The sequence below is a fragment of the Ranitomeya variabilis genome, chromosome 4 (genome assembly GCF_051348905.1).
Source record: "Ranitomeya variabilis isolate aRanVar5 chromosome 4, aRanVar5.hap1, whole genome shotgun sequence".
NCBI lineage: Eukaryota > Metazoa > Chordata > Amphibia > Anura > Dendrobatidae > Ranitomeya > Ranitomeya variabilis.
In genome coordinates, this window is record NC_135235.1 from 679,899,258 (window position 1) to 679,923,756 (window position 24,499).

Consider the following 24,499-nt stretch of genomic DNA (forward strand, 5'->3'; position numbering starts at 1 on the left):
ATAAGACTCAAAGCGGCGCCAGAGTCGACATAGGCATCCGCGGTAATAGATGATAAAGAACAAATCAGGGTCACAGATAGAATAAACTTAGACTGTAAAGTGCCAATTGAAACAGACTTATCAAGCTTCTTAGTACGCTTAGAGCATGCTGATATAACATGAGTTGAATCACCGCAATAGAAGCACAACCCATTTTTTCGTCTAAAATTCTGCCGTTCACTTCTGGACAGAATTCTATCACATTGCATATTCTCTGGCGTCTTCTCAGTAGACACCGCCAAATGGTGCACAGGTTTGCGCTCCCGCAGACGCCTATCGATCTGGATAGCCATTGTCATGGACTCATTCAGACCCGCAGGCACAGGGAACCCCACCATAACATCCTTAATGGCATCAGAGAGACCCTCTCTGAAATTCGCCGCCAGGGCGCACTCATTCCACTGAGTAAGCACAGCCCATTTACGGAATTTCTGGCAGTATATTTCAGCTTCGTCTTGCCCCTGAGATAGGGACATCAAGGCCTTTTCCGCCTGAAGTTCTAACTGAGGTTCCTCATAAAGCAACCCCAAGGCCAGAAAAAACGCATCCACATTGAGCAACGCAGGATCCCCTGGAGCCAATGCAAAAGCCCAATCCTGAGGGTCGCCCCGGAGCAAGGAAATCACAATCCTGACCTGCTGAGCAGGATCTCCAGCAGAGCGAGATTTCAGGGACAAAAACAACTTGCAATTATTTTTGAAATTTTGAAAGCAAGATCTATTCCCCGAGAAAAATTCAGGCAAAGGAATTCTAGGTTCAGATATAGGAACATGAACAACAAAATCTTGTAAATTTTGAACTTTCGTGGTGAGATTATTCAAACCTGCAGCTAAACTCTGAATATCCATTTTAAACAGGTGAACACAGAGCCATTCCAGGATTAGAAGGAGAGAGAGAGAGAGAAAGGCTGCAATATAGGCAGACTTGCAAGAGATTCAATTACAAGCACACTCAGAACTGAAGGAAAAAAAAAAAAAAAAATCTTCAGCAGACTTCTCTTTTCTCTCCTTTCTCTGTCAATTAATTTAACCCTTTCTGGCCGGTCAAACTGTTATGGTTCTCAATGGCAAGAGAACATAGCCCAGCAAACATAAGAACTAGCTCTTGGAAGGATGGAAACTAAACTGACCATGAACTAAACCTGCCGCACAACTAACAGTAGCCGGGTAGCGTAGCCTGCGTTTTATCCCTAGACGCCCAGCGCCGGCCGGAGGACTAACTAATCCTGGCAGAGGAAAATATAGTCCTGGCTCACCTCTAGAGAAATTTCCCCGAAAGGCAGACAGAGGCCCCCACAAATATTGGCGGTGATTTTAGATGAAATGACAAACGTAGTATGAAAATAGGTTTAGCAAAATTGAGGTCCGCTTACTAGATAGCAGGAAGACAGAAAGGGCACTTTCATGGTCAGCTGAAAACCCTATCAAAATACCATCCTGAAATTACTTTAAGACTCTAGTATTAACTCATAACATCAGAGTGGCAATTTCAGATCACAAGAGCTTTCCAGACACAGAAATGAAACTACAGCTGTGAACTGGAACAAAATGCAAAAACAAACAAGGACTAAAGTCCAACTTAGCTGAGAGTTGTCTAGCAGCAGGAACATGCACAGAAAGGCTTCTGATTACAATGTTGACCGGCATGGAAGTGACAGAGGAGCAAGGCTAAATAGCGACTCCCACATCCTGATGGAAACAGGTGAACAGAGAGGATGATGCACACCAGTTCAATTCCACCAGTGGCCACCGGGGGAGCCCAAAATCCAATTTCACAACACAAGAGTCTCTGGTTCTTTGGATCTCTGGATGTCTTGGCTCTCTGGATGTCTTGGCTGTCTGGATGCATATGGTTAGAGACATTCCACTTACATAGCTCACAACTGTTGTCATTCAAACCAGCATCCAGAGAACAAGGGAAAATATGATGAGGTTTTGCAAGTCAACAAGCCACAGGAAACACCATCCTGTGTAAGTGCCGGCCGTAAAGCAGAGCGGTGACGTCACCGCTCTGCTCTGTGGGAGATGCCGGAGATGTTCGGCGCTGACACAGGATGCAGGAGGAGTGCAGGGAAGCGGACGCCGGGCACCGGAATGTGAGTATGTGTTTTTTTTTTTTACTTTTACAATGGTAACCAGGGTAAACATCGGGTTACTAAGCGCGGCCCTGCGCTTAGTAACCCGATGTTTACCCTGGTTACCAGTGAAGACATCGCTGGATCGGTGTCACACACACCGATTCAGCGATGTCAGCGGGAGATCCAGTGACGAAATAAAGTTCTGGACTTTCAGCAACGACCAGCGATCTCACAGCGGGATCCTGATCACTGCTGCATGTCAAACACAACGATATCGCTATCCAGGACGCTGCAACGTCACGGATCGCTATCGTTATCGTTGTAAAGTCGCTTAGAGTGAAGGTACCTTAAATGTAACTAGAATGCCTGATTTATTTCCCTTATTGTTTATTTATTTCCTCCACACTCTAGATGAGTTTTTAGGTGATGACGAAGATATGATTCCCAGGAATAACATTTCCCACATTCTGAACATAAAAAGTTGTTTCTACCCAGTATGAGTTCTCTGATGTGCAGCAAGTTTTGAACTCGTAGTATAACATTTCCCACATTCTCGACATGAATATGGCTTCTCTCCTGTGTGAATTCTTTGATGTGTAATAAGATCTTGTCCCAGGATAAAACATTTCCCACATTCTGGGCATGAATATGGCTTCTCTCCTGTGTGAATTCTTTGATGGTTAAGAAGACTTGATTTCTTAGTAAAACATTTTCCACATTCTGAACATGAAAAAGGCTTCTCTCCTGTGTGAATTCTTTGATGTATAATAAGATCTGGTCCCTGGATAAAACATTTCCCACATTCTGGACATGAATATGGCTTCTCTCCGGTGTGAGTTCTTTGATGTTTAAGAAGATCTGATCTCTGGATAAAACGTTTCCCACATTCTGGACATGAATATGGCTTCTCTCCTGTGTGAATTTTTTGATGGTTAAGAAGAGTTGCTTTCTTAGTAAAACATTGTCCACATTCTGAACATGAAAAAGGCTTTTCCCCTGTGTGAGTTCTGTAATGTGTAAGCAATTTTGACTTCTGGTTAAAACATTTTCCACATTCTGAACATGAAAATGTCTTTTCTCCGGTGTGACTTCTCTCATGTGTAAGCAAGTTAAATTTATATTTAAAATATTTGCCACATTCTGAACATGAAAATGGCTTCTCTCCAGTGTGACTTTGCTGATGTCTAAGAAGTGTTGCTTTAACCATGAAACATTTCCCACATAGTGAACATGAAAATGGCTTTTCTCCTGTGTGACTTCGCTGATGCACAAGGAAATTTGATTTCTGGTTGAAACATTTCTCACATTCTGGACATGAATATAGCTTCTCTCCAGTGTGATTTCGCTGATGTCTAACAAGTGTTGATTTAACCATGAAACATTTCCCACATTCTGAACATGAAAAAGGCTTCTCCCCTGTGTGATTTCTCTGATGATTGAGTAGACTTGATTTCTCTGTAAAACATTTCCCACATTCTGAACATGAAAATGGCTTTTCTCCTGTGTGAATTCTCTCATGTGAAAGCAAGTTAGATTTATGTTTAAAATATTTCCCACATTCTGAACAGGAAAATGGTTTCTTCTCTGTGGGAATTATTTGATGTTCAACATAACTTTTGCTGCTTTCATTTTGCTTAACAGTCTGTGATGAATCCAAATGGGTGACTGATTGAAAAGGCTCCGATGATTGATTTTTGCTCTGAAGGGCTGGTGGTATAGCTGGAATAATGTCATGCTTTTCATAGGTATCTGGTTTGACACCACAGTCATCTGCCAAGAATAAAACTGATTTTATTATTTTTCAAAATCAATGCCTTATATTTTATATCATTTCTCTATACATAATTTATACAATTCAAAGTATAATGAAACTATGACCTAAGACAGTGGTGAGCCACCTGTTCACAAATCCCATGGTTCTGAACCTCTAAAGTACGACAAACATAATACACAAACACAGAAAAGTTTGAAGCAATAAAGGGAGGATTAAAAATAAGATTTATTACATTACAATCTATAGCAACAGATAAAAATATACAACATATAAACATGTAAGATTCTTAAAGGTGTATTCCCAGCTCTGATCAACTATCCCAATATGTAGTAAGTGTAATAATAATATTAGGAAATATGTAGTCTAGTTCTTCTGACTTGCTATGTTGCTCACCCCATCTGAGCATTGCATAAACTTTGGTATCCATGGTTACTACCAGTGATGAGGGAGCATACTCGGTAATACTCGTTACTCGCCAGAGCATCGTTGTACTCGGTGAGCATCGAGCATTTCCGGGTTTGCTCGGCTGGAGCTCGGGTCTCCACCCTGCATGATTGGCGCGCTTTACAGAGCCAATCAACATACAGGGATTGTCTGCCACACACTGTAATGCCGTAGCCATCTTGGTTGTGGCATTACAGTCATTGGGTGGTCACGCAGAGTCATCACGTCTAAAAGAGACCTGGTGCCGCCCTGCTCGTCGCATTCAGCTCCTGATTCAGAGAGTGTAGGGAGAGGTGCTGCCGAGATAGGATCAGATTTGGGGGTATATCAGTTAGTGTGGGTATACCATCAGATTTGACACAAATCCAGCTAAACCAACAGTCCTTCTAAGCTCTATAAATATCAGTGCAAGGCACGCAGGCACTGATGTGGGTATATAGCTATCATTGCATACATCAAGAGGGTCCATTACTGTCTGCCGCTGCTGCCTATTACATATATACCTAGCCCCAAGTATCAGTGGCTAGGAAGAATTTTTTGGCATCTTAATTCTGATTATTTTATTCCAAGCAATCCAGAGCCCCTTTATTTTATTTTTGCTTGTTCACATATTGAACAGTGTGGTACCTATGAAAGATGCCTCATCTATCTGTGGGCTAAAATTTTGGAATTTCAGGCCTCCATTTCACTGTATTTGCTGTCTGTTACCCTCGTTCTATACAGTATTGTGTGGTTAAAAAATACAAAAATACAGGCCACATATTGAGCTTTGTGGTATCTCTGTCAAAATCCAGATCTATCTGTGGACTACAAATTTGGGCATTTCAGGCCTACATTCACCTTTTTTTGCAGTGTATTACCCAAGTTCTATACAGTAATTTTCTGTTTAAATTAAAACTATACAGGCCACATATTGAACAGTGTGGTATCTCTGTCAAATGCCTCCTCTGTGGGCTAAAAATTGTGACATTTGAGGGCTCCCTTGAACTGGTTTTGCTGTGTCTTACCTAGTTATTAACAACAGTTTTTTTTATTTTTTATTTTTACCTACAGTCCAGATAATTTAAACTGTGGTTTTTACGCACACTGATCACATATAAGTTTGTAGTGAACATAGAAAATATTGTAGTAGTCCATTTAAAATGGGCAAGGCGCGTGGCAAGGGACGGGGAAGTGGACGTGATGCTGATGGTGCATGCAGAGGCTGAGGACGTGGGAAGCTGAAAGTGGGCCACAAAAAACACCCACATCTTCTCGCTCGACCTTCCTGTCCCAATTACTAGGGGACCGCAGCACACGACTATTGAACCCAGAGCAGTTGCAAAAGGTTGTTGGTTGGATAGCGGATAATGCTTCCAGTCACTTTGCCACCAACACCACGTCTTCCACACAGTCAAGTCTGAGTAGCCGTGAGTCTGGACCGCATACGACTCACCCTGATCCTACTTTCTCCCACCATGCCGAGTGTCCGGAGACAACTGATCCCACACTTGGACACTCCGAGTCTGGTTGTTTTTTAAAAACTCTGCCGATAACCCTAAACAGGCCATTTGCACCACCTGCCATGCCCGCATCAGCAGGGGTAGCAAAACTACCTGCCTGACCACCACCAACAAGATCAGGCACATGGCAGCAAAGCATCCGACTTTGTGGGCCGAACACCAGGCTCCAGGAACAGTGTCTGCGGGTGACACCACTGCTCCTTCCACTGTTGTGCATGCAAGCCAATCCCCTGTCCATGGTGCATGCGAAGATGCCTCGTGCCCTGCACCTGTCATTGCCCACAGTCAACTAGCACTATCATCAAGCACGTCCACGTCCTTTTCCCAGTGCAGCCTTCAGTTGTCCATATCCCAGTCATTGGAATGCAAGCGGAAATACGCAGCCAACGACCCACAGGCCACAGTACTAAATTCACACATTTCTTGTCTGCTTGCGCTCGAAATGTTGCCTTTTAGGCTCATGGAGACAGAAGCTTTCCACAACCTGATGGTGGTAGCCGTCCCAAGGTACTCGGTCCCCAACCACCACTATAACTCCCGGTGTGCCATACCGGCATTACACCAGCACGTGTCCCACAACATTACCCGTGCCCTCAACAATGCTGTTATTGGGAAAGTCCACCTAACCACGGATACATGGCCAAGTGCTTGTGGGCAGGGATGGTACATCTCACTGACGGCACACTGGGTTAACGTAGTGGTAGCTGGGACCTAGTCAGACCTTGGGATGGAACACGTCCTCCCGAAGCCGAGGATTGCGGGCCCTACGTCAATCAGGGTTGTTCCCACAGTCTACAGCTCCTGCATCTCCTCTTCCTCCTCTTCAACCTCCATCTCTGAAATGAGCACATCAGTTACAAGCTGGAAGCACTGCAGCACTGCCTCAGCCAAGCGGCAACAGGCTGTGCTGAAGCTAATCTGCTGAGGTGACAAACCGCACAGTGCTGAAGAGCTGTGACACCGGATGACACCGCTGAACCTACAGCCAGGCACGGTCGTGTGTGACAATGGCCGGAACCTGGTGGCTGCTCTGAGGTGAGGTGAGCTCACACACGAACCATGCTTGGCCCAAGTGCTTAACCTCATTGTTCAATGGTTTCTCAAAAGCTACCCGGAGCTGCAGAATCTGCTTGTGAAAGTACGCTGCCTGTGTGCCCATTTTAGAAAGTCAGCTACAGCTTCAGCCGCCCTTGCCGTGCCTCAGCAGTGTTTGCAGCTTCCGGTTCACCGACTGGTGTGTGATGTCTCCATGCGCTGGAACTCTACGAAAGGATTTGTGAGCAGAAGAGGGCAGTTGTTGACTACCAACATCAACAAGGCCATCGTTATTCATTTCAGACTCCACACATAAGACCTCAGGAGTGGACATGGATGTCAGACATATGTACCATCCTAAAAAACTTTGAAGACTCCACCAAGATGGTGAGCGGTGATGATGCCATAATTAGCATCACCATTCCGCTTCTCTGCACTCTGAAAAGCTCTCTGCTCACAATGAAAGAGGATGCATTGCAGGTGAAGCATGAAGACATGGAGCAAGGAACCATACAGGGTGATTACACAGCCCAGCCTCATGTCGTCCCAATGTGGATTGGCAGACAATGAGGAAGAGGAGGAGGAAGAACAGGAGCTACTTTCATGCACTATAGACGGTACTAGAAGCAGAACTGTCATACCCTCTGTTCAGCATGGATGGCCTGAGGACAGGGAGGAGGAGGACAGCATGGTCAATCATCCGGTTGGTGAGGACACAGAAGTCTTGCCTGTTAGCAGTCTGACACGCATGGCTGACTTTATGTTGCACTGCCTTTCCCGATACCCTGGTATTATGAAAATTTTTGGTGACACTCATTACTGGTTGGTGACACTTCTAGACCCACGTTACAAGGAGAACCTTCAATCTCTTCCAGACAGAAAGGTCTTCTAAAATGGTGCAGTGCCAGAGGGCCATTGTTGCGGAATTATTAAAAAAAATTCCCATCTGAGAATGCTGGCAGCAGAAGTCATAGTTTGTTGGACAACCAAGGAGTACAGGCGAGAGAGACACAACTCAAATCCAGCAAAGGCAGGGGAACACTGGCAAAGTGAGTTTTCTCAGACCCTCCCATCGCCCAGGCCCAGAGGCGTGGGGTACTGTCACAAGGAGTGCAATGTTTGGGAAGATGCTGAGGGAGTACCTTACTGACCGTACCAACATCCTCCATGATTCCTCTGTGCCTTTTATTTATTGGGTATCCAGGCTGGACACGTGGCATGAACTGTCTCTCTACGCCTTGGAGGTCCTTGGACTGCCCTGCCACTAGCATTTTGTCAGAACAGGTTTTTAGTGCCGCTGGTGGAATTATAACTGATAAGTGCAGCACCCCAGGTTACCGGTTGCTGCAGTGATGTTACTTTTCCTTCGGGGAAGGTAATGTCATGCTCAGAGGCAAAGGAGTTCTCTTTACCAGGTAAGGTACACACATGAAACACATTCTATATCCAGGCCAGGAGGGGGAGCTTAATACCTGGATTAAGGGGAGCTTCCCTATGCTATACAGTATGTTTTCCTGTTGTGAATTTGGATTCTGGGCTCCCCCGGTGGCTACTGGTGGAATTGAACTTGTGACATCATCTTCCCTGTTCACCTGTTCTGATTAGATCTGGGTGTCGCTATATAACCTGGCTTTTCTGTTAGATGCTTGCCGGTCAACAATGTTATCAGAAGCCTCTCTGTGCTTGTTCCTGCTCCCAGACATCTACTAGATAAGTTGGACATTCGTCCATGTTTTGTTTTTGTATTTTGGTTCCAGTTCACAGCTGCAGTTTCGTTACTGTGTCTGGAAAGCTCTTGTTGATCAGGAATTGCCACTCTGGTATTATGAGTTAATGCCAGAGTCCTAAAGTAATTTCTGGATGTGTTTTGTTAGGGTTTTCTACTGACCATGAAAGTATGCTTTCTGTCTTCTGCTATCTAGAAAGCGGACCTCAAATTTGCTAAAACTATTTTCCTGCTGCGTTTGTTATTTCTTCTAAAATCACCGCCAATATATGTGGGGGGCCTCTGTCTCCTTTTTTGGGCATTTCTCTAGAGGTGAGTCAGGTCTTATATTTCCCTCTGCTAGCATTATTTAGTTCTCCGGCCGGCGCTGGGCATATAGGGATAAAAAGTAGGACATGCTACCTGGCTACTTCTAGATGATGCGGTAGGTTTAGTTCATGGTCAGTATAGTTACATCTTCCAAGAGCTTGTTCCTATAGAGGCTTATGCTAGTTCTCTGGCCATGGAGATCATGACAGTTTGACCGGCCCACTAAAGGGTTAAAATCCTTGGCTGAGAAAGGAGAGAAATAAGAAGTCTGCTGAGAGTTTTTTTTTTTTTTTTTTTTTTTTCTCTCTGTGCTCTTAATTGGATCACTTGCCAGTCTGTCTATGCTGCAGTCTTTCTTTTTTTTTCTCTCTCCTTATAATCTTTGAATGGCTTTGTGTTCACCTGTTAATAATGGATCTTCAGAGTGTAACTGCAGGTTTGAATAATCTCACCACGAAAGTACAAAATTTGCAAGATTTTATTATTCATGCTCCGGTATCTGAGCCGAGAATTCCTTTGCCGGAATTCTTCTCAGGGAATAGATCTAGCTTTCAGAATTTTAGAAATAATTGTAAGCTATTTTTGTCCCTGAAATCTCGTTCTGCTGGAGACCCTGCACAGCAGGTTGGGATTGTGATTTCCTTGCTCCGGGGCGACCCTCAAGACTGGGCTTTTGCATTGGCACCAGGGGATCCTGCGTTGCGCAATGTGGATGCGTTTTTTTTGGCCTTGGGCTTGCTGTATGAGGAACCTCATTTGGAACTTCAGGCAGAAAAAACTTTGATGTCCCTATCGCAGGGGCAAGATGAAGCTGAAATTTACTGCCAAAGATTCCGTAAATGGTCTGTGCTTACTCAGTGGAATGAGGGTGCCTTGGCGGCTACTTTCAGAGAGGGTCTCTCTGATGCCATTAAGGATGTTATGGTGGGGTTCCCTGTGCCTGCGGGTCTGAATGAGTCCATGACAATGGCCATTCAGATCGATAGGCGTCTGCGGGAGCGCAAACCAGTGCACCATCTGGCGGTGTCCACTGAGAAGACGCCAGAAAGCATGCAGTGTGATAGAATTCTGTCCAGAAGCGAGCGGCAGAATTTTAGACGGAAAAATGGGTTGTGTTTCTATTGTGGGGATTCTACTCATGTTATATCAGCATGCTCTAAGCGTACTAAAAAGCTTGATAAATCCGTTTCCATTGGCACTTTACAGTCTAAATTTATTTTGTCTGTGACCCTGATTTGCTCTTTGTCATCTATTACTACTGACGCCTATATCGACTCTGGCGCCGCTTTGAGTCTTATGGATTGGTCCTTTGCCAATCGTTGTGGGTATGATTTAGAGCCTTTGGAAACTCTTATTCCTCTGAAGGGGATTGACTCCACCCCATTGGCTAATAATAAACCACAATACTGGACACAAGTGACTATGTGTATTAATCCGGATCACCAGGAGACTATTCGTTTTCTGGTGCTGTATAATCTACATGATGATTTGGTGCTGGGATTGCCATGGCTGCAGTCTCACAACCCAGTCCTTGACTGGAGAGCTATGTCTGTGTTGAGCTGGGGATGTAAGGGGACTCATGGGGACGTACCTTTGGTGTCCATTTCATCATCTATTCCCTCTGAAATCCCTGAGTTCCTGTCTGATTATCGTGACGTCTTTGAAGAACCCAAGCTGGGTTCACTACCTCCGCACCGTGAGTGCGATTGTGCTATAGATTTAATTCCGGGTAGTAAATACCCAAAGGGTCGTTTATTTAATCTGTCTGTGCCTGAACATACTGCTATGCGAGAATATATAAAGGAGTCCTTGGAAAAGGGACATATTCGTCCATCGTCATCTCCCTTAGGAGCCGGTTTTTTCTTTGTGTCAAAAAAAGACGGCTCTTTGAGACCATGTATTGATTATCGGCTTTTGAATAAAATCACGGTTAAATGTCAATACCCATTGCCGTTGCTGACTGATTTGTTTGCTCGCATAAAGGGGGCCAAGTGGTTCTCTAAGATTGATCTCCGTGGGGCGTATAATTTGGTGCGGATCAGGCAGGGGGATGAGTGGAAAACCGCATTTAATACGCCCGAGGGCCACTTTGAGTATTTGGTGATGCCTTTTGGTCTTTCTTCTGCCCCTGTGTTGCGTCAGCCTGATGTGACTCTTCCTTTTCAGGTTGAGGTCGACGCTTCTGAGATCGGAGCTGGGGCAGTGTTGTCGCAGAAAAGTTCTGACTGCGCCGTGATGAGGCCTTGTGCCTTCTTTTCCCGTAAATTTTCGCCCGCTGAGCGGAATTGTGATGTTGGGAATCGGGAGCTTTTGGCCATGAAGTGGGCGTTTGAGGAGTGGCGCCATTGGCTCGAGGGGGCCAGACATCAGGTGGTGGTATTGACTGACCACAAAAATTTGATTTATCTTGAGACCGCCAGGCGCCTGAATCCTAGACAGGCGCGCTGGTCATTATTTTTTTCTCGGTTTAATTTTGTGGTATCGTACCTACCAGGTTCTAGGAATGTTAAGGCGGATGCCCTTTCTAGGAGTTTTGAGCCTGATTCACCTGGCAACTCTGACCCCACAGGTATTCTTAAGGAGGGAGTTATCTTGTCAGCCGTTTCTCCAGACCTGCGGCGGGCCTTGCAGGAGTTTCAGGCGGATAGACCGGATCGTTGTCCGCCTGATAGGCTGTTTGTTCCTGATGATTGGACCAGTAAAGTCATCTCTGAGGTGCATTCTTCTGCGTTGGCAGGTCATCCTGGAATTTTTGGTACCAGGGATTTGGTGGCAAGATCCTTCTGGTGGCCTTCCCTGTCACGAGATGTGCGAGGCTTTGTGCAGTCTTGTGACGTTTGTGCTCGGGCCAAGCCTTGTTGTTCTCGGGCTGGTGGATTATTGTTGCCCTTGCCTATTCCTAAGAGGCCTTGGACACACATCTCGATGGATTTTATTTCAGATCTGCCTGTTTCTCAGAAGATGTCTGTCATCTGGGTGGTGTGTGACCGTTTTTCTAAGATGGTTCATTTGGTTCCCCTGCCCAAATTGCCTTCTTCTTCCGAGTTGGTGCCCCTGTTTTTTCAAAATGTTGTTCGTTTGCATGGTATTCCTGAGAATATCGTTTCTGACAGAGGAACCCAATTTGTGTCTAGATTTTGGCGGGCATTTTGTGCTAGGATGGGCATGGATTTGTCTTTTTCGTCTGCTTTTCACCCTCAGACTAATGGCCAGACCGAGCGGACTAATCAGACCCTGGAGACATATCTGAGGTGTTTTGTGTCTGCTGACCAGGATGATTGGGTTGCTTTTTTGCCATTGGCGGAGTTCGCCCTCAATAATCGGGCCAGCTCTGCCACTTTGGTTTCCCCGTTTTTCTGTAATTCGGGGTTCCATCCTCGATTTTCCTCCGGTCAGATGGAATCCTCGGATTGTCCTGGAGTGGATGCGGTGGTGGAGAGATTGCATCATATCTGGGGGCAGGTGATGGACAATTTAAAGTTGTCCCAGGAGAAGACTCAGCTTTTTGCCAACCGTCACCGTCGTGTTGGTCCTCGGCTTTGTGTTGGAGATTTGGTGTGGTTGTCTTCTCGTTTTGTCCCTATGAGGGTCTCGTCTCCTAAGTTTAAGCCTCGGTTCATCGGTCCGTATAAAATATTGGAGATTCTTAACCCTGTTTCCTTCCGTTTGGACCTCCCTGCATCCTTTTCTATTCATAACGTTTTTCATCGGTCGTTATTGCGCAGGTATGAGGCACCGGTTGTGCCTTCCGTTGAGCCTCCTGCTCCGGTGTTGGTTGAGGGTGAGTTGGAGTACGTTGTGGAAAAAATCCTAGACTCCCGTGTTTCCAGACGGAGACTCCAGTATCTGGTCAAGTGGAAGGGATATGGCCAGGAGGATAATTCTTGGGTCACTGCATCTGATGTTCATGCCTCTGATCTGGTTCGTGCCTTTCATAGGGCCCGTCCTGATCGCCCTGGTGGTTCTGGTGAGGGTTCGGTGCCCCCTCCTTGAGGGGGGGGTACTGTTGTGAATTTGGATTCTGGGCTCCCCCGGTGGCTACTGGTGGAATTGAACTTGTGACATCATCTTCCCTGTTCACCTGTTCTGATTAGATCTGGGTGTCGCTATATAACCTGGCTTTTCTGTTAGATGCTTGCCGGTCAACAATGTTATCAGAAGCCTCTCTGTGCTTGTTCCTGCTCCCAGACATCTACTAGATAAGTTGGACATTCGTCCATGTTTTGTTTTTGTATTTTGGTTCCAGTTCACAGCTGCAGTTTCGTTACTGTGTCTGGAAAGCTCTTGTTGATCAGGAATTGCCACTCTGGTATTATGAGTTAATGCCAGAGTCCTAAAGTAATTTCTGGATGTGTTTTGTTAGGGTTTTCTACTGACCATGAAAGTATGCTTTCTGTCTTCTGCTATCTAGAAAGCGGACCTCAAATTTGCTAAAACTATTTTCCTGCTGCGTTTGTTATTTCTTCTAAAATCACCGCCAATATATGTGGGGGGCCTCTGTCTCCTTTTTTGGGCATTTCTCTAGAGGTGAGTCAGGTCTTATATTTCCCTCTGCTAGCATTATTTAGTTCTCCGGCCGGCGCTGGGCATATAGGGATAAAAAGTAGGACATGCTACCTGGCTACTTCTAGATGATGCGGTAGGTTTAGTTCATGGTCAGTATAGTTACATCTTCCAAGAGCTTGTTCCTATAGAGGCTTATGCTAGTTCTCTGGCCATGGAGATCATGACATTTTCCTGACCTGGAGGAGGAGTTAGTAGTTGGTCCTGGGAGACCAAGCAGAGCAGACGTCTAGGAGAGATGCAGTGCAGAGAGAGAGGCCTGACAGCCACAAAGGAGCTGCAGCCTCTGGGAAGGAGTAACCTGTTTGAGTTTGGAGCGCCCCCAGATGCAGGGCAATGGGGCACTCGGTACCGGGTCCCTCTGTCTCGGTTCTGGGGATGTCACGGTGGCCCGACCCGGTCCGTGGCCCTGCTAAGGGGCGTCCAATTAAAGGAGTAGGTGAAAGTTTGTCAAGTGTTCGTGACGTCACCTGTGGTGTTCGGTCAGAGTGACCGACGCTGCTGGGGGTCCGCTGGGGTGATGGAATGGCAGCTAAATGGTATACCTTCCCACAGGTGAAGTATATCCCCAGGGCTTCCCTTGATGTGTAGATGGTGATGGTGTAGGTCGCAGTAAATGACGAGGACACAGGGTTGCAGTCTCTTTACCTTTTACTGTAGACTTCGGTATCCACAATCCAGAGCACTGCTAACAGGGCTGGCTGAGACCGGCCGGTCCGAAGGCACATCCAGAGTTCCCTTTGCAGGTGGAAATCAGTAGCCTTCCTACTTGCGCCTGTGTGTTGTAGTACTTCCCTGCTGAGCACCACGGGATAGTCCTCACAACTCTTGTCTCTGTTTCTAATGTTCTCTCTCTCCGTCCCCCAGATGATATGGCTAGGATGCACCCGTATGACGGGGTAGGCCTGGAATTATTTTATAGGGACCCTAGAAACGCCCCTCTCCCACAATTGCCTCCGTTGTCTGCATAGGTGAAAAGGTGAGACAGCCAACCTAAAGTTAACTTCCCTGCCGTGGTTGGAGTAGTGCGTAGAGCCAGTACTCCCTCGGTGTTCCGGCCACGGGCTACGCGCCTCAGAAGGATGTTGCCACGATCTTAGGGAATGACTCCTCCCGGTATTATCTCCTAGTGCTGTGATCTCGTTTCTCACTTTTCCACAATATACTCCGCTTCTTGTCCTTTCTTGGGATGCCGCCGCAATGAGGTGCAGGCACGGCTCCGTAACGATCTGTCTCTTGCTAGGCCACTGTCAGGATCCCACCCCTGACAGGAACCCCCCTGGATCTTCCCAGCAACTCTCTTTCTCTAGATATCGCCTGGGCAAGACCCAGTCAGCTTCTCCCTAACTTCCTATCTAACCCCCAGTTTTACCAGATTGTGAGGAGTGGCCTAATACATAAAACCTTTTGCTCCCCCTGGTGGCCGGAGTGTGAAGTGTAATGTGTGACTGTGATACCTGGTCAGGTGAACTCCTTTAGTGCCATCAGACGTACCATCACTCCCCTTAGTGGCAGAGCGACAATACTGCACGACCAGGACTCTGGGGCGCTGCACTTGCATGAGGAGCAGCCGGAAGGGAAGGAGCACAGGAGATAGGCAGAGCTCAGAGGGGAACTGTGGCAGGGCACCCTCGGAGCAGAAGTGCAGTAGCTGGGTACCGGGAGCCCGAGGCTTTCGTGGACTCTATGACATGGAGCAGAACCGGAGGGCATAACACTACATGTCACCTGCCCGCATCACGCCTGAGATGCAGCAGCACTGGAGGAGCCCCGGGCATCTGCGAGTCCCTGTAAAAAGGCTCAAGCTGGCCGTCGTCCAGGTACCTGTCCCAGGACAGGGGGAAACTGAAGGACCTTGTAGGAAGCTTAAAGCAACAGGGACCTCACTTAGAAAGGCGCAAGTAGGAAAGGCTCATGGACCTCTACTGGAAAAAGAGAACTCTAATTTGCCTCTGAGTCGGCCGGACTACCATCACCCGTGCCTGGTACCCTGGACTGTGGCCTGTCACCCACAAGTAAACCAGGTATAGACTTATCACTTGTCTCCTCCATTTATTCACCGGCTATACCATCCACGCCACACACCATAGGAACCCTGGGGACTCCACTTCACCTGTGGGAAGTTTAACATCTGGGCTGCCGCAACATCCCGCAGGGGACCCCTCTAATGCAGCGTCGGTCCCAATACTGACCGAACCCCACATGTGACGTCACAACAAACTTTGAACATTTAACCCACTTTAACGTTAATGCCCAGGGCCACGGACCGGGTCGCAGCCACAGTGACATACCCCCTTGCGACAGTACCCGGTACGAGTACCCCACTGACCTGCAGAAGCGTCATAAGCGCATCCGCCTGTCAACTGAAAATGCTGATGAGCTGACTCATAAAAATGAACAAGGGCTGGATTTGGTCAGACTTCTCTATACCACTGAAAGATAACAGCAAAACATAACCTCCAATACAGTGTATTTTTTTGGATGGTGTATTTCCATGCACCTCTTCACACCCACACATGGGTACACGCTTTCTGATTTTGGCTCCTCCTCGGGCGGATTATCAGAGGGTCAATATGGGCGGTAGCCCAGGGCCCAGTGATGTGGGGGGGCCCTGGGCTACCACACAGATTGACCCTCTGATAATCCGCACGAGTGTGACTGTGAATGCCCGCCGGCATTTATGTGCCCCCGGATCCGGTGGGCAGAGAGAGGGGGCCCGCATCGGGCCCCTTCTCATCTGCTCACCGGGCCCCTTCTGGCGCTGCGGCGGTTTCCTATTGACGTGCGGGCACGCGCCCGCACGTCAATAGTTAACAACAGCCGCCAGCCAATTGGAGGCTGGCAGCTGAAGTCGGCCGCAGCGCACTCGTCGCCGGCGTCTGACGTCATTGTCAGTTGCCGGCGAGTGTGCGCTGCAGGAGGGAGCTCGCCGCCTGGATCGCTGGTCAGGTGAGGAGACTCTGTTTGGTTTTGTTTTGTTTTTTGATAAGCTAACGGTGGACACACTGGGGGCAATGCTAGAGGACACACTGGGGCAATGCTGGAGACACTGGGGCAATGCTGGAGATACTGGGGCAGATTGCTGGACACACTGGGGCAATGCTGGAGACACTGGAGCAGATTGCTGGACACACTGGGGCAATGCTGGAGGACACACTGGGGCAGATTGCTGGAGACACTGGGGCAATGCTGGAGATACTGGGGCAGATTGCTGGAGACACTGGGGCAATGCTGGAGACACTGGGGCAGATTGCTGGACACACTGGGGCAATGCTGGAGGACACACTGGGGCAGATTGATGGAGACACGGGCAGATTGCTGGACACACTGGGGGCAATGCTGGAGGACACACTGGGGCAATGCTGGAGACACTGGGGCAGATTGCTGGAGACACCGGAGCAATGCTGGAGACACTGGGGCAATGCTGGAGACACTGGGGGAGATTGCTGGAGACACTGGGGCAATGCTGGAGACACTGGGGCAATGCTGGAGACACTGGGGCAGATTGCTGGAGACACTGGGGCAGATTGCTGGAGACACTGGGGCAGATTGCTGGAGGCACTGGGGCAATGCTGGAGACACTGGGGCAATGCTGGAGGACACACTGGGGCAGATTGATGGAGACACTGGGGCAATGCTGGAGACACTGGGGCAGATTGCTGGACACACTGGGGGCAATGCTGGAGGACACACTGGGGCAATGCTGGAGACACTGGGGCAATGCTGGAGGACACACTGGGGCAATGCTGGAGGACACACTGGGGCAGATTGCTGGAGACACTGGGGCAATGCTGGAGACACTGGGGCAGACTGCTGGACACACTGGGGCAATGCTGGAGGACACACTGGGGCAGACTGCTGGACACACTGGGGCAGATGATTGCTGGAGACACTGGGGCAATGCTGGAGACACTGGGGCAATGCTGGAGACACTGGAGCAATGCTGGAGACACTGGGGCAGATTGCTGGACACACTGACGGAAATGCTGGACATACTGGGGCAGATTTCTGGACACACTGGGGGTAATATGCTGGAGACACTGGGGAAGATTGCTGGAGACACTGGGGCAATGCTGGAGACACTGGGGCAGATTGCTTGACACACTGGGGGCAATGCTGGAGGACACACTGGGGCAGATTGCTGGAGACACTGGGGCAATGCTGGATACTCTGGGGCAATATGCTGGACATACTGGGGCAGATTGTTGAACACACTGGGGGCAATACTGGATACACTGGGGCAATGCTGGAGACACTGGGGCAATGCTGGAGACACTGGGGCAATGCTGGAGACACTGTGTGCAATGCTGGACAATTGGACATACTGGGGCAGATTGCTGGACACACTGGTGGTAATATGCTGGACACACTGGGGCAATGCTGGACATACTGGGGCAGATTGCTGGACACACGGGTGGTAATATGCTGGACATACTGGGGCAGATTGCTGGACACACTGGGGCAGGTTGCTGGACACACTGTCTGGGGGCAATGCTGGACACACTGGGGGCAATATGCTGGAGTCAGACACTGGGGCAGATTGCTGGAGACACTATCTGGGGACAATGCTGGACACACTGGGGCAGATTGATGGAGACACTGGGGCAATGCTGGAGACACTGGGGCAGATTGCTGGACTCACTGGGGGCAATGCTGGAGGACACACTGGGGCAATGCTGGAGACACTGGGGCAATGCTGGAGGACACACTGGGGCAATGCTGGAGGACACACTGGGGCAGATTGCTGGAGACACTGGGGCAATGCTGGAGACACTGGGGCAATGCTGGAGACACTGGGGCAGACTGCTGGACACACTGGGGCAATGCTGGAGGACACACTGGGGCAGACTGCTGGACACACTGGGGCAGATGATTGCTGGAGACACTGGGGCAATGCTGGAGACACTGGGGCAATGCTGGAGACACTGGAGCAATGCTGGAGACACTGGGGCAGATTGCTGGACACACTGATGGCAATGCTGGACATACTGGGGCAGATTGCTGGACACACTGGGGGTAATATGCTGGAGACACTGGGGCAGATTGCTGGACACACTGGGGGCAATGCTGGATACTCTGGGGCAATATGCTGGACATACTGGGGCAGATTGTTGAACACACTGTCTGGGGGCAATGCTGGATACACTGGGGCAATGCTGGAGACACTGGGGCAATGCTGGACACACTGTGGGCAATGCTGGACAACTGGACATACTGGGGCAGATTGCTGGACACACTGGTGGTAATATGCTGGACACACTGGGGCAATGCTGGACATACTGGGGCAGATTGCTGGACACACTGGTGGTAATATGCTGGACATACTGGGGCAGATTGCTGGACACACTGGGGCAGATTTCTGGACACACTGTCTGGGGGCAATGCTGGACACACTGGGGGCAATATGCTGGAGTCAGACACTGGGGCAGATTGCTGGAGACACTGTCTTGGGGCAATGCTGGACACACTGGGGCAGACTGCTGGACACTGGGGCAATATGCTGGACACACTGGGCAGATTGCTGGACACACTGGGGGCAGGACTGGAGGCATGGGCAGAATGTAGACACGGGGCATGATTGGAGACACGGGGCAGAATGAAAGACATGGGGCAGGATTGGATCATGGGGCAGGATGGATACGATGGAGACAGATGGGGCAGGATGGGGAGATCATATGGTGTAGAATGGATACTCATGAGTGCAGGATGGGAGAACATATGGCTGGAGCCAGGAATGAAACACACGGGGCCAGGGTGGGGAATATTATTACCATAGGGGCTAATTAAGGGATATTATTACTGCAGTGATGTATTTATTTTATTTTTTGAGTATACTGTTTTAAATGGGGGGGGGGCGGTCCTGTTACTGTGCAGAGTGACACTATATCGCCTTTTTTTCTCCATGTGGTGTAATGTAGAAGTTGTGAAAAATTAAGTAATGTGTTCTGCAAGCAGAGCTCGAGATAACTGTGTTATTTCCTGCAGAAACGAGTCCTGGCTGGAAGAAATGATGGCGGTCTGTGCTGGATGAAAGATGAAGGACTTCACCTAGAGACGTCACTGGTGAGTCAGTGTTACCTATACACTGACACTATACACTGTATACTATATACAGAGGTCCTGTGTACAATGTCACCAGTGATCACTGTATTACCTACACATTATATACAGAGCTCCTGTGTATAATGTCACCAGTGATCTCTGTATTACCTCTACACAGACACTGCATACTAAGTACAGATCTCCTGTGAATACTGGCACTTATGGTGATAGTATTGTGGTTTTTTTTTTAATTACTGATCAGTATTGTGGTATTCAGTCACTATGTGGTGGTAATATGTGGTCTGGAAATGGTGTTGTGGTATTTGTCCCTTGAATGTGCTATTTGGTCACCAAGTGGTGGTAATATGTGGTCTTGACATGGTGCAGTGGTATTTGTTCCTTGCATGTGATATTATTCGATCACTGTGGTTGTAATTTGTGGTCTGGTCATGGCGCGGTGGTATTTGTTCCTTGTATGTGATATTATTGGTCAAAATATACCTAAATTGTATTGCAGATTTTAACAAATATTTAATAGGTTACAGTAGAATAGGGCCCGGCCATTTTTCTGGAATAATCTGGTTCGGGTATAACATGACCCCCGTCACATGACCCCCGTCACATGACCGGGGGGGCCCACAGTGTCTGAACAGCCCGGGGCCCTGGCTACCCTTAATCCACCCCTGCTCCTCCTTCTCCTCATCCTCCTCATCCATCCACCATCATGGAACGTGTTCCATGATACTACAGCTACTCTAGTTTTTTGCAAGGGTGTTTATGATGCCGGTAAATAATAAAAAAAAAAAGTGTACCCCCCAGGGGGAAATGTTTGTCAGCCCATAAACTTAGTGTATGGGCATTCCAAGTCTAGGAGACCTCCTTTACATTGGGAATAGATTCATAGGAGGACATCCTCCACGTATCTTCAGACACCATCACTAGAACACCAGGGTGAACGTATTCTGTGATGCAACAGTCACTCTATTTTTGGCAAGGGTCTTTATGATGCCCGTAAAAAAAATGTTGAAAAAACAAAACGTGTACACCACAAGGAGAAATGTTTGTCAGCATTCCAAGTATAGGGGATCCGCTTCTTTATGATGGGAGCATTTTTTTTATGAGGCCCTCCTCCACATCTCTTTCAAGGGACATTGGAGTGCCTCCTAATTTATAGCAGGCCTTGCATTCAATGCATAGGCAAATGTAGCGCCCCCACCGCCGCAGGGCCGAGGGGTACCCGGTACCGGGCCTACGGGTCTCTGCTTCTGGGGTTGTCACGGCAGCTAGGCCCCGGTCCGTGACCCTGCCGTGGGGCGCACAGTGAATGATAGGTGTGGATAGTGGTGGTGGTGCGGTGCAGTAAATAACGAGGACACCAAGTTGCAGTCTCTTTACCTCTTTACTGGAGATCTCTGAGTCCTCAGTCCAGAGTAAGGTCCACCAGGCTACGCAAGTCCGGCCGGTCCAATGGCACCTCCAGAGTTCACTTCACAGGTGGAAATCGGTGCCTTCCTTCTTAGCGCTATGTGTTGTAGTCCTCCCCTGCTGTGTTTACGGAAAGTACCCCACAACCGTTGTGTCTGTTTCTTAAGTTCCCTCACAACTCGATTAAATGATGTTCTTCTAATCTTCCGTCCCTTCCTGATGTTACAGTTAGAACGGCACCCGTTTGTCGGGTAGGCCTGGAGTTCTTCCGGGACCCTAGAGACGCCCCTCTCCCGCAATTGCCTCCCAAGACTTCATAGGTGATTTAGGTGAGACAGCCCGCCTGAGACTGACTGTCCTGCCGCTGTATTGCTTGAAGCTAGTTGTTATAATACTCCCTCGGCGTTCCGGCCACCGGTAGTGCGCCTCAGTAGGATGTTGCTCCGGTCTTACAGTACGACCCCTACTGGTATTCTCCTATCGCTTGATCTCGTTTCTCACTCAGCACAATCTATCTCGCTTCTAGTCCTTTCTTGGGTCCCGCCGCTTCCCGGAGCTGGCGCGGACCCGTTACGTTCTTTTCAATGCCAAGCCTCTGTCAGGATCCCACCCCTGACAGAGACCCTACTGTCTCTTCCTCCACAACACCCTCTGCCACCAGGTGTTGCTTCGTCCAATCCAGTCAGCTTTCTGATCTAACTTCCTGCCTGACCCCCAGTTTACCCACTATGGTGGGGAGTGGCCTAATGAATAGAACCCTTAGCTCCCCCCGGAGGCCCAGCTGTGAAATGTATTGGTGTCTGTGATACCTGATCAGATGAACTCCTTCAGTGCCATCGGACGCACCATAGCTCCCCATAGTGGCGGAGCCACAGTACTGCAACGACCAGGACTCTGGGGCGCTGCACAAACACTATGAGAGACCCATTCCTCATAATGGGATCATTTTTTTCAGGAGGCTTATTGGGGTATGTGTGCATTTGGTGCAGGGCAGGCCTTGCATTCAATGCCTAAGCAAACAGTATGGCAGTACCAAATGAATAATGTGAACTAGGTTTTCCTGTGGCCATCCAGTACGTGGGCTCAAAGGCTTATTGGGGTGCGTGTTAACTTTGGGGCAGGGCAGACCTTGCATTCAGTGCATAGGCAAACACTATGGGAGACCCACTTTTTTATAATGGGAACATTTTTTCAGGAAGCCCTCCTGTACCTCTCGTGAAAGGGGTATTGAGGTGCGTCCTAATTTTTGGAACCCCAGCCACTCGCTGCATAGGCAATAACAGTATAGGAGACACACTGTTTAATAATTGGCTCTTTAAGAATATTAATGCCACCTGATGCCACTATAAAAATATGCTTTTTGACTTTAAGAGTCCCTCCTTCATAAATGAAACAAGATGTGTCAGATGATGGCCAGCTAAGGTTGTTAAATGTTACAATGACATTTCCCAGTGAAAGCATTTGTATTGGTTGAAAGCAATGCTAAAGTTGGAAAAGGCATCAAAAACGCTACGTGTGAACATAGCCCAAGTGGTGGAGGAACATTATTGTTTTTGTTTATTTATTTTGCCTTACATACAAATCATTACCCTGTAAAGGCTGTTCCTTAACCCCTTTACCCCCAAGGGTGGTTTGCATGTTAATGACTGGGCCAATTTTTACAATTCTGACCACTGTCCTTTTATGAAGTTATAACTCTGGAACGCTTCAACAGATCCCGGAGATTCTGACATTGTTTTCTTGTGACATATTGTACTTCATGTTAGTGGTAAAATGTCCTTGACATTACTTGAGTTTATTTGTGAAAAAAAAAGGAAATTTGGCAAAAATGTTGAAAACTTTGCAATTTTCCAACTTAGAATTTTCATGCCCTTTTTTACAACACCATTTTTATTTTAGGGACCACATCACATTTGAAGTCACTTTGAGGGGTCTATATGATAGAAATACCCAAGTGTGACACCATTCTAAAAACTGCACCTCTCATGGTGCTCAAAACCACATTCAAGAAGTTTATTAACCCTTCAGGTGTTTCACAGGAATTTTTGGAATGTTTAAAAAAATGAACATTTAACTTTTTTTCACAAAAAATTTACTTCTGATCCAATTTGTTTTATTTTACCAAGGGTAACAGGAGAAATTGGACCACAAAAGTTGCTGTACAATTTGTCCTGAGTACGCCGATACCCCATATGTGGGGGTAAACCACTGTTTGGGTGCATGGCAGAGCTCGGAAGGGAAGTTAGCGCCATTTGACTTTTCAATGCAAAATTAGATGGAATTGAGATAGGATGCATGTGGCGTTTGGAGAGCCCCTGATGTGCCTAAACAGTGGAACCCCCCCAAAAGTGACACCATTTTGGAAAGTAGACCCCCTAAGGAACTTATCTAGATGTGTGGTGAGCACTTTGAACCCCCAAGTGCTTCACAGAAGTTCATAATGTAGAGCCGTAAAAATAAAAAATCTTATTTTTTTCACAAAAATGATTTTTCGCCCCCAATTTTTTTTATTTTCCCAAGGGTAACAGGAGAAACTGGACCCCAAAAGTTGTTGTACAATTTGTCCTAAATACGTTGATACCCCATATGTGGGGGTAAACCACTGTTTGGGTGCATGGCAGAGCTCGGAAGGGAAGAAGTGGCATTTTGGAATGCAGACTTTGATGGACTGGTCTGCGGGCGTCACATTGCTTTTGCAGAGCCCCTGATGTACCTAAACAGTAGAAACCCCCCACAAGTGACCACATTTTGGAAGATAGACCCCCTAAGGAACTTATCTAGATGTGTGGTGAGCACTTTGAACCCCCAATTGTTTCACTAAAGTTTATAACCCAGAGCCGTGAAAATAAAAAATTCTTTTTTTTTCCACAAAAATTATTTTTAGCCCCCAGTTTTGTATTTTCCCACGTGTAACAGGAGAAATTGGACCTCAAAAGTTATTGTCCAATTAGTCCTGAGTACGCTGATACCCCATATGAGGGGGTAAACCACTGTTTGGGTGCACGGCAGAGCTCGGAAGGGAAGGAGCACCGTTTTACTTTTTCAAAGCAGAATTGTATAGATTGAGATCGGATGTCATGTTGCGTTTGCAGAACCCCTGGTGTGCCTAAACAGTGGAAACCTCTCAATTCTAAAGGTACCTTCACACTAAGCGACGCTGCAGCGATACAGACAACGATGCCGATTGCTGCAGCGTCGCTGTGTGGTCGCTGGAGAGCTGTCACACAGACAGCTCTCCAGCGACCAGCGATGCCGAAGTCCCCGGGTAACCAGGGTAAACATCGGGTTGCTAAGCGCAGGGCCGCGCTTAGTAACCCGATGTTTACCCTGGTTACCAGTGTAAAATGTAAAAAAACAAACAGTACATACTTACATTCGCTGCCGCTCTATATAACACCACAATAGCTGTAGCTTTGGAATCTGCTGCCCCACTTACACATACCAAAGCTCACAAAATCAACAATCAACAGACAACCCTGGCACACCAGCCTGACTAAAGAACTGAGGCGAGCTTCCAGGGCTGCTGAGCGCAGATGGAAAAGATCCCACTTCAACGAGCACTT

General features: G+C 47.8%; 2 protein-coding genes across 4 annotated transcripts in view; one reads left to right on the forward strand and one right to left on the reverse strand.

The window, feature by feature from the left end:
- Nucleotides 1–24,499, forward strand: part of LOC143766334 (uncharacterized) — a 617,908-nt gene that overhangs the window by 148,800 nt on the left and 444,609 nt on the right.
- The window catches only part of LOC143766330 (uncharacterized), a 1,024,462-nt gene continuing 1,002,188 nt past the window's right edge, over nucleotides 2,226–24,499 (reverse strand). For all 4 annotated transcript variants that reach the window (XM_077253918.1, XM_077253923.1, XM_077253922.1 and 1 more), the window contains one exon: nucleotides 2,226–3,886. In XM_077253918.1, the coding sequence (XP_077110033.1) occupies nucleotides 2,604–3,886 (1,283 nt within the window). In that variant the 3' untranslated portion in view covers nucleotides 2,226–2,603. The remainder of the gene's footprint in view (nucleotides 3,887–24,499) is intronic.